Source organism: Orbicella franksi, chromosome 13, assembly GCF_964199315.1.
Source record: "Orbicella franksi chromosome 13, jaOrbFran1.1, whole genome shotgun sequence".
Lineage (NCBI taxonomy): Eukaryota > Metazoa > Cnidaria > Anthozoa > Scleractinia > Merulinidae > Orbicella > Orbicella franksi.
Window position 1 is genome coordinate 18234758 of NC_138157.1, and position 9584 is coordinate 18244341.

Sequence of the window (9584 nt, forward strand, 5' to 3'; positions counted from 1 at the left end):
TACATTTGTAATTTAGGTAAATGGGGAAGTTGTTCCCTGTTAGATGCTATTTAAAATAAAACATGAATTTCACATCGCGAAATGATACTGCATTGAGGACGAAAAACACTAAACAGATAAGAGTTAACCAAAAAATGATGACAAGGACTGAGATGGATTATGGACATCAAACTTGAAAAAGCTTTGGTATTATTTTTGAAGATGCGTCTTCCAAGACTGACCATACGAAAGCAAAATGTCAAAGACAACGTAATTACAATATCCTGAGCTAAAATAATCTTTACTGGCACAGATAACCTTTTTGGTAAGATTGTAAATTGATCTGTCGTATTCATATCACGTTTAGAGTGTACCTGTTGTGCTACAAGCCGATTTTCAGTCTTCTCTCCAAACATTTGCGATGGTCGTCCCATAAAAGCTAATTTGCAAACAACAAACTGAATATTTTGGACACGGGGGATGTCAGTGGTGATTTTTTTAAACTGGTGAATAAAGAGCTTTTCACTTCGACGAAAGTGTCGTAATAAACTCGCAAATGGGAGGCGTGCTTGTGCGCTCGTCTCCGAACCGAGCGGTCTGGGTTCAAGCCCGGTGTTCTTGGTCTAGACACTTAACTCTCACAGTGCCTCTCTCCACCCAGATGTATAAATGGGTACCGGCGTTTTAATGCTGGGGGGTAACCCTACGATGGAGTAGCATCCCGTCCAGGGGGGAGTAGAAATACTCCTAGTCGCTTCATGCTACAGAAACCGGGATAAGCTCCAGCCTAATGGGCCACTTGGCTCCTATGCAGACTTAACCTTACCTTACCTTGGTCGGCATTACTACGCTTTGTGATGGGTATGAAAATGTGGATAGAAACCGAGCAAAAGAGCGGAAAGAAACCAGGTTATGACAATTAATTTTACGCGCAAAACATGTGACACATACTGCTAAATACTCATCGTTCTGTGTTAAAGAATACTTTTTCTTATTAGAGAGAAACCCAGTAGAACCTTTCTTGATGACTCGTAATGTTCAATTTATGCAAGTTTCACTTGCCACTCAACGCTTTTCCTTACTACAAAACATCCAGTACACTTCTCCTTGAATCACAATAAGACCCATTTTATTCATTGACTAGTCTACGAAAGGTTGAATTCTCCAAGACTACATTGATCTTAAAAAATGACAATAATGGGGCAATTATCTGCCTCCTTTTACACCGCACAAATCTTCCAAAGAACATTCTCGCCTCCAGAGCTACTCTAAACTTGACACGAGAAAAGATTTTCAAGTTTAGACAAAGGCCTCACCGCCGGTTGGCTAGGATCTAATAAGACGACCCAGACTCCTGATTTAACCTCAGCCGCTCGGTACCCTTGAGAGGTGGAGAAAACAAGCAAATGGCAATCGAGTCACTAGCTCCAATCTTGACCTCATGGGCATCGTGTTCAACAAGTAGCATGGTCCCATGATGCTTTTCGAAGTCGAATTGTTGCTGGCCATTTTTCCAGACATATTCCCCTTGGCCTTTGATAAAGTAATTTGCCTCCATGTTATGTGGATAGTGAAGGCGCGCATTAAAGCTGGCATGAGCAAGCGTGTTGTGAAATGAAATGTTGTACCCATCAGGGGCAGCGAGAAATCTTCGACTATAGCCACCTTCAAAGGGGACATTGCGATCTGAACCAACAACCTCACTAAGGCTCTTCATAAGCAGAGTCAAAGGAGACATGCTTGGGTCACGTGGGACCGAAACTGCAACGATTCTCATTGGCTCCTGAACATTTGCACGTACAGTGTTTTCGGATGTAAGAGCAAGAAGATGGTCAGCAGTAAAAGGTAGCTGTTCAGTTGCATCGTTGTGTATGGTACCTCGTCCTGTGAACAAAGGGTGGATATGTTTGATGAGGAACATAAGACTTTCGGGTATTTTATGGATGTAATTAACAAATTGACGTCAGTTTTTTATGTGTCTGTCCTCTGATTGATGATAAATTGCATCATAACATTGTCAAAGTGGCTGTGGAACCATGAGCCGCAGGCAAGTGGTTCCATAATAAACTTTGACAATGTTATGACAAAATTTATCATCAATAAGAGGACATACGCATAAAAAACTGATGTCAATTTGTTTTTTACAATAATAAGACCCCAAAATGGTTAAATGCTGGGAATAAATGAGGGGAAAAGACACCTTTAAGTTGCCGTAAACAAAGATAAGTGAATTTTGTTCAAAATGACAAGAACATTGTCAATAGTTTTTCTCGCTTTTTGATTGGCTACTGAAAAAAAGTCAATAAAATCTCATTGGTTAAAAAGTTGACAGTTTGACAGCTGAAAGTTAAACTTGAAATCTTGCATAAATTAAAATTTTATCCGTCTGTACTCTTATTGATGATAAAAATGAGCCAATCAGCGCAAGAAATTAGACAGTTATTGTAAAAAGGAATTTTGCAAGCTTGAACATAATGTGCTGGTCGATCAAACAGACAGTGACACACCTTTATTGACTGCAAATTTACAAAAACCTTCCCATGCAAAGTCAGGATGGTTCCAACTTTCACCCAAATACCAAAACAATGCTTTTCGCTACCTTTAAGCACCCAAAATACCCAGTGCTAGTGAGAAAATTCAGTTACACCCTCCTTTCCATGAAATTCTATGTGTATGTAAATAAACTAAACAATAGTTCACTTGTACTTACCGAATTTATTACTAGAATCAATAATTGATTCTAGTAATTATTTATTTAGTAATTTGTATTATAAATACAAAGTTAAAAATTTGTAAATTAACACCTGAAAACTACTCGTAACGTGACTACGCTCCTTATCAAATTAAACTAAGTTACTCTTAATTGTATCAAATCAAGATAATTTAGAAATCGTTCCTCCTCCCCCTTAACTGCATTTTTAGTTGTTTCTTTGCTTTTTCCATTTATTTTGTATGTTTAAGTGTTCCTTTTCTTTCTTTTCTTTTCTTTCTCTTTTTTTTTTTCTTATTGCTCTTTTTATCCCCTGTTTGATTTAATTGTAGCAAAATTATGTGTGTTGTCAGAATTAGTTAATTATTTTGTTTTATTTTGTTTTCCTATTGTAAGTAAGTAGCACCTGGTGTAAAAAAGTCATGTATATTGTAGTATGAATGTAGCCCTAGCAGAGTAATTTGTTATGGTAATTTTTAATTTGTGATATGTGTAATTTGTTAAACGTGTGTTACTTTAAATCAAAAAACAAAACAAAAGACAATGAGGGCAGTCAGCGATTAAGTCCAGTTGCTGAACTCTCCCTTACCCACTCTGTATAGGGGTGAAACCCAGGCGGGAGAAGAGAGAGTCTGTGTTCAACCCCCTTTATAGGGCGGGGCAGGGTGGGTTCAGGGACGGGACTGTCAGTTTAATTTTGGTCTACAGTCGTCTAAATTCAAACCTGGATAGCGAAGGGTACTCTTGCCAGGTGAGTTGTGCAAAGGTTGTTCTGTGCCGGTTGAGAGGGTCAGGGGTTACTTTATAATGTGATTCCTGCTTGAAAATTAAAGCAGCTACTGTGGAAACCTGTTAATCCGTATTAAAGGGGTTCTTTAATTAAGAAAATGACTGACTGAGCTCTTGTTCAGACCAGAATAAAGTGGCCATAAGGAAGAGCTCCACTGTACTGTTTATGTAATTAAACTGTACTTTCACTTCATATTACATTCACTACCTGTCTGCCCTTTTCTCAACAAATCCTATTTTGTCTAAAATCCTTACTGTTTCTAATTCGTTGTTTTATGCTTTACCTTTATCCTCTGATTTAGACCGACATTTTAAGAATAATTTGCCGCCAATAATTAACCTCCTTCCCAGGGTCTCTCATCTTCCCGACTCCGGGAGCCTGGAGCAAGAGAGGGGGTTGATGAAATACCTTGGGAACAAGGTTAGCCAACAAGTAGTTGCGTGACAAGTAGGTTTGCGTTACGTTTGACTGATTGCAATGAAAATTTTCGTCGCCATTAGCATATCGAACGTTTCAGTCATTTGCACCGTTAAGTTCCAAAAGAATTTCACTAACTCGTACAGTAAATAAACGATCTGTTTATCCTAAGGCTTGGAACACTGAATCATAGTTAACAAGACCACATACCTTCGGCACAGTAGTAGATGTGATTGTGATTTGGGTGAAATGCCGCCAGCGTCACTTCATCGCCAGGTTTAGCGTGAAATTCGTACATGCTAAACCCTGCGTTATCTTCAAGTGAAACTAAAACCTTCCCCGTCAAACTTCCACTCCCAAGTGGCACAATTGGGAGTTCATCGGCGATTCGAACTTTCATTTTAGGACTGCTAACTACTTCACCTGCTTCGCCTCTTGTCGTGGCAAAAACTGAATGGACGAGTAGACACTGGAATCGAGTTTGCGCGGTGGGGTAATTAGGCTCAGCCACGGTTTGCATATTTTGAAAAGTTTGGCCTAAATTTTTCAAATTCGTCGTTTGCAATCCGTGTCAATCTTTGACATCCTTGACCATCCTTGTTCCTTTATGGTTTATTATTATCTCTTTGATGTTTTCCTATCTTAGTAAACTATTATTTTCAGGTTTCCTTCCATTTAAGGGAGATTTTGTACGTGGCCAAAAAAAAAAACAAAGCACCGTGGCTGAGCTCCTTTAAGTCACTGGAAATGGAGAAAAAAATGTCCAAAATGGGAACGGGATAAATATTTTGTAACCATGACCAGTCGAGACTGGGGTCGAGAAACGTCAGAAAATTGTTCAAGCACAAAATTGTTTTGCGCAATCCGATGCCTGAGTAAATTAAAAGAATTTAACTTTGTCTATTAGCCGGAAATAAGTCTCCGTTCGCAGGCTATTTAGCACCCTGACTAGATTCATGAAGCGCTCCTAGTTAAGATGAATCTTGAGCATCATTTTCTATAAGCATTAGGCTTTTGTATTTGAACAATACTTACAAGACATCTTTATCTTAAAGGCCTTCGTGAACCTGTTCCCTGGTTGCTAATTTGGTTTTGGTTTCTCCAGAGAGATGGCTTATCAATAGTAAGGGCGTTAACTAAGACCCCAACTACCGGAATGTTTCTTGGCGTTAAGCATTGTACTGTGATAGTCGTGACATCATTTTATTGTTTATTCCAAGCCAGTATGTCCAATATTACGTTCAGCTGAGGAAGAAGACTGTAAAGTTTACTTGTTTAATCATTCTACTCCAGGTATTCAATGTCACTTTTATGATGGTGAGCTAAATAGAATTGGGGCACTTAAGAAAACGATACTTAAAGGAGAGCGCACATTAGAAAGGGCGCGCTTATTGGCAGTGGGCTTAGGGCACTAAATCGCACCGCTACAGGAATTCAGTAAGGGTCATTCGCATGACTCAGTTTTTGTTTACATTTACTACGCGCAGCCTCTCGTGTTTTCTTTCGCGCCGCGTATTTTCTTTCGCGTCACAATGATTGGCAAAGGCAAAAAGTCAGTCTCCATTCCAGTTCCATCCAATGTCCGTGTCGATAAATTTATTGATATAAACTTTTATTTCTTTATCATGCATTTTTTTTTGAAAACATCACAAGTTTTTCTTTTCTATCTCAGTACACAATAGCTGGGCCCTGCTGATAATGCTCATTTTTTTAATTTAGTAATTTTTACTATGCACGTTCTTGATTTACTGTAGAAAAAGGTTTTTATGACAGTCACAGAAAAACTCCTTTTTCACTGCGTCATACCACTCACTGTTGTCTTTCTCGAATTTAATTTAACTGTTTTTATAGAGCTATATTCATCATACGTATGATGTAACAACTGTAATGTTCACCTTCCGCCACTAGATGGCTGTAAAAATTGTAACGTGGTCCACTGCATTTAATGGCGCTCCAGTTAGCTCTCTTAATCAAAGACGGACACCTCCCCCAAGGGGACATGGTTGTCGTACGTCTCGCTGGTCCCGGGTGAATTTCACTTATTTATTTGCGAGTTAATTCTTTTACTGCGGACAACTCTCCAAGATAAACAGCTAGAGCCGTTCCGGAAGGTGTCTATCTTTATCTGAAAGAGCTCACTGTATTAAAATGGTTTCTTCAGTTTCATGAAGTGTTCGCGTGAGATGATGTCACGAGACTAGACACTGTTAGACTCTCCAGTTCTTGTGTGGCATAATTCAGACGTAGGCGACGATCGCTACTTGACTCTTGAGCATGTGTTCCAAATATCCTTTTGAAGGCTTTCCTGTAATCGTTGCTCCGAAGAGAGTAAATCATGGGGTTTAAAACAGTATTTAAAAAAGTAAGGAACAATAAAATCTCTAAAACCTTTCCCAAGGAGCGAAACGATGTCTCTTCACTGTAAATGTGCACCAACGATGCCACAACTATTGGTAGATAGCAGCCCAGAAATGCACCAATCACGATCGCTGTAAGAAAAGGAAATATAAAAGAGAGTAAGGGACTCTAATCCTTTTTCTATTAAGTGCTGTTCAAGCTGTCCAGCTAAGTTTTTGATGTTAATTTACCGTCTCATTAAAAGAGCTCAGTCACAGTATTTTGAGTTATTTTGGCCATGTACAAAATGACCTTTTGAGTTTAATAAACTGAAGGGAACCTGAAAATAGTAATTTACTAAGATAGAAAAAAAACCAAAGAGATAACAATAAATCATAAAGAAGCAAGGATGGCTGAGGATGGAGAAGATTAACACGGATTACAAAACGACGAACTTGAAAAATTTAGGTTAAACGTTTCAAGATGCGCAAACCGTGACGTAGCTCCTTCAACCAATCCACTTCTGCTGTCTCTTTCACGAGCGTAAAAATCCATCAAAAACGTTAACTATGCATTGTTATACAAACTTTGTTAAAGTTTGTTGAAAAAGTAGGACCTGTAAAAGGTCAAAATATTCTTGGAGAGTAAAACTTGAGAAATTGGTAAAACCGTAAAGATTCTCCAGTCGAGGTCCTTGAATTGTCTCAAGGGGGTCAAATTAAAAATCTCGACCAAGGCGGACTCCTCAACACACTCAAGAGCCGACATTGCTCTACTGGTGTAGCTCTCCAGCTGCTATAACGTCATCTAAAATGTGGCGTTACAATATGAAATAATTAAATTGTTTCAGTTAATGCTTAGTCATCTACATTGCCGCTGTAACAATATCAATAAATTGCGAAATGAAACGATTTTAACTTGTTTAATATTACTTTAAATCTTTCTTTTTTTGTAGCCTTAGCGTAATTCTCTTAAAGGTCCCTAAAATTGATTTCTCCATGGGAGACTCGCAGTAGAAATTTCATACAAACTCAGAACGATATTAGTTCAACACTAAACTTAGTGGAGTTTAATTCCTTACTTTGACGACATTGAGATCTTTGTTCCATGCCTTAGCTCCAAATACAAGGTACAATTCTCATTTTTAAACGCGCATAAAACACAAGTTTAGAGGATAACCTGACACTAATGCACCGTCCACGCTACGCCGAAGGAATTTAAAAACGCAACAATCACCGGTCATTTTGGATTTGTGTTTGAGGAAAACTCAGTCAGGGAAATCACGTGATTATCGTCATCGTTTTTGAAAAGCTCCGTTTTAAAAATGTTTTTTGTCCACACAAAAAACGCAAAGTTGGCGTTTTCAAACTCCTCCGGTTTGAAGAGCGTTTTCGAAAAGCTCCGTTTTCGTGACAGATTAGTGTGTACGGTAGGCCTAACCGTAAAAATAAAGTTGGGACTCCGTCAAATCTCTCGGGCGTAGTGTGGGAGGAGCCTAAGTTTGTTTATTACACTGAACTACTCTCGGAAGATTTCATTCCAAGTTCAAGTTCAATTAAAACAATGTCACCCAGTGGTTTGTCTGAAACAAACCGCTGTTTTCAAAAGAAAACTTTACATAAAACGAGGCTCCTTTTGTTGGACTGACGGAGCGTTTACAGATTACGGCGATCTGAATACGCCAGGAGTTTGTGGCATAAGTGATCCGCCGCACAGTTTTTAGAGTGACTGAACTCTATAAAGCACGAAAATATACATCAAAATTGTTCTAAATCGTACGTACGGGACGTGAATATGAAGACAAACAATTTTTGTCTATCGAATCTGTGTATACACCTTCCGTGGATTACAACCGTTAAAGCCGATTTTCTAGTTTTCCAGTGTGCTAAGCAAATTTTACACAAGCACTAGGTAGAAGAGTTCAGGGTCATGATTCGATTCAGTCCCAAACTTGATATATTAATCAATTCTCCAAATTAATTCTGATCCATTTGTTTAATGCTAGCTCTAAGAAACTCGTAGCTAATCATAAAAATTCATTTAGAGGCAGAGGCGCGCGCATCTCTACCTCAATAGAAAATAGAGAAAAATTTTCTAATCTTTTTGAAAAAATATAGGGGTCATCATTTTTTTTCCCACGACATTAATGTACGTTTCGTAATCAGAACAAATTCCCCCTTATGATCATGAGCTGCTAGAGTGAAGGCAGATATTGTAATATTGGTTAGATAATCACAGCTGATAAATATAATTTGCGCCACGCTTGTTTACTAGTATATCACTCGAATGACGCAGTTTACCCAGGTAAGCCAGTATCAACAGTGTTCTGTTTTAGACTTGTCTGTTAATTTTATAGCGTTTTATGTGTCAAAAAAATCATAGCTTCTAATGCATAGTTACGATATCGACTTACCAAGTGTTTTAGCCCATTTTCTATCTCTTGCTCTCGGGAGTCTGCCGCCTAGAGGCAGTCTTACTGCAGAAATCACAGCGACACCCACTCGGTTGGCCTGGTACCAAGCAACTTTACTGATCCGACAATAAGCCCACATCATCACGAGAAGAGGAAGAAAGAACAGAAACGTTACATTTAAACCCATGTGAATATGATTCTTTTTGTCTGTGATTTCTATCAAGCTTTCGTCCATGCACCCGTAGAAGCTTGCATAGCCGTGTAGATCGAGCTTTATTGCCGGAAGGAAGAGAATGGAAAAGATTGGAACAATCCAGATTGTTAACAAAACAACAGCTGCCCGTCTCGGCGTAACCATAAACCGGTAGCGTAAGGGGTAAAATATGGCCACATATCTATCCAGGCTTAAAGTAAATAAGTGCAAGATGCTGATGTATAAAAGAGAGCCAAATATCCTGCCCATAAGGCTACACATGAAGGCTTCTTTACCAATGTTGAAATAAGTTAAAACTTGGAAAATCATGATTTGAACGGAGAGCAAGTCTACCAAGGCTAAACTCGCCACCGCGTAATTCCGTACCGTAACGCGCAGATGTCTGTCTTTGAGAACAACCAAACAGATACTAGAGTTGCCCGTAATATTTGCCACGGCGATAAGCACAAGGAAGAGAGTTTTGAAGGCTCTCTCTATTTTATCGGATGACGATAAATTCGTTGATGAATCGATCGTAACATTCTGTAGCAGACATGCATTTGAAGGCAAAGAGTCCATAGCTGGCGAAACTGCTACAAAGAAACGACCAACTTTGGTTTCCAAGCCGTGTTTTCTTAAAACTCAAGCGCTTACTTCGTCCTGCAAGCCACGCTTTACGTATCAGTCACAGGACCTGCAGCCAAATCTCGCGGCTGATTTCACTTTGTTTTGTTTAGAACTTTCT

General features: G+C 39.0%; 2 protein-coding genes across 2 annotated transcripts; both read right to left on the reverse strand.

Moving 5' to 3' along the window:
- Positions 1-29: 29 nt before the first annotated feature.
- Positions 30-4551, reverse strand: LOC145465594 (uncharacterized). Its single transcript, XM_081449371.1, has 2 exons — positions 4107-4551; positions 30-1863 (listed from the first exon to the last, which is right to left on the reverse strand). Exons 1-2 carry the CDS (start codon positions 4414-4416, stop codon positions 1313-1315), a joined length of 861 nt encoding a protein of 286 aa, XP_081305497.1. The 5' UTR covers positions 4417-4551; the 3' UTR covers positions 30-1312.
- Positions 4552-5249: 698 nt separating this feature from the next.
- On the reverse strand, positions 5250-9485 carry LOC145466051 (histamine H2 receptor-like). The gene is made up of 2 exons (XM_081449828.1): positions 8647-9485; positions 5250-6385 (listed from the first exon to the last, which is right to left on the reverse strand). Exons 1-2 carry the CDS (start codon positions 9416-9418, stop codon positions 6060-6062), a joined length of 1098 nt encoding a protein of 365 aa, XP_081305954.1. The 5' UTR covers positions 9419-9485; the 3' UTR covers positions 5250-6059.
- Positions 9486-9584: the final 99 nt, after the last annotated feature.

Bases quoted from the DNA above. Each gene is read 5' to 3' on its own strand.
- LOC145466051 (XM_081449828.1), bottom strand. From the start codon at position 9,418: ATGGACTCTTTGCCTTCAAATGCATGTCTGCTACAGAATGTTACGATC. The intron at 6,386-8,646 runs GTAAGTCGATAT...CTTTTCTTACAG, and splicing joins AAAATGGGCTAAAACACTTG to CGATCGTGATTGGTGCATTT.
- LOC145465594 (XM_081449371.1), bottom strand. From the start codon at position 4,416: ATGCAAACCGTGGCTGAGCCTAATTACCCCACCGCGCAAACTCGATTC. The intron at 1,864-4,106 runs GTATGTGGTCTT...CTTTGTTCACAG, and splicing joins CATCTACTACTGTGCCGAAG to GACGAGGTACCATACACAAC.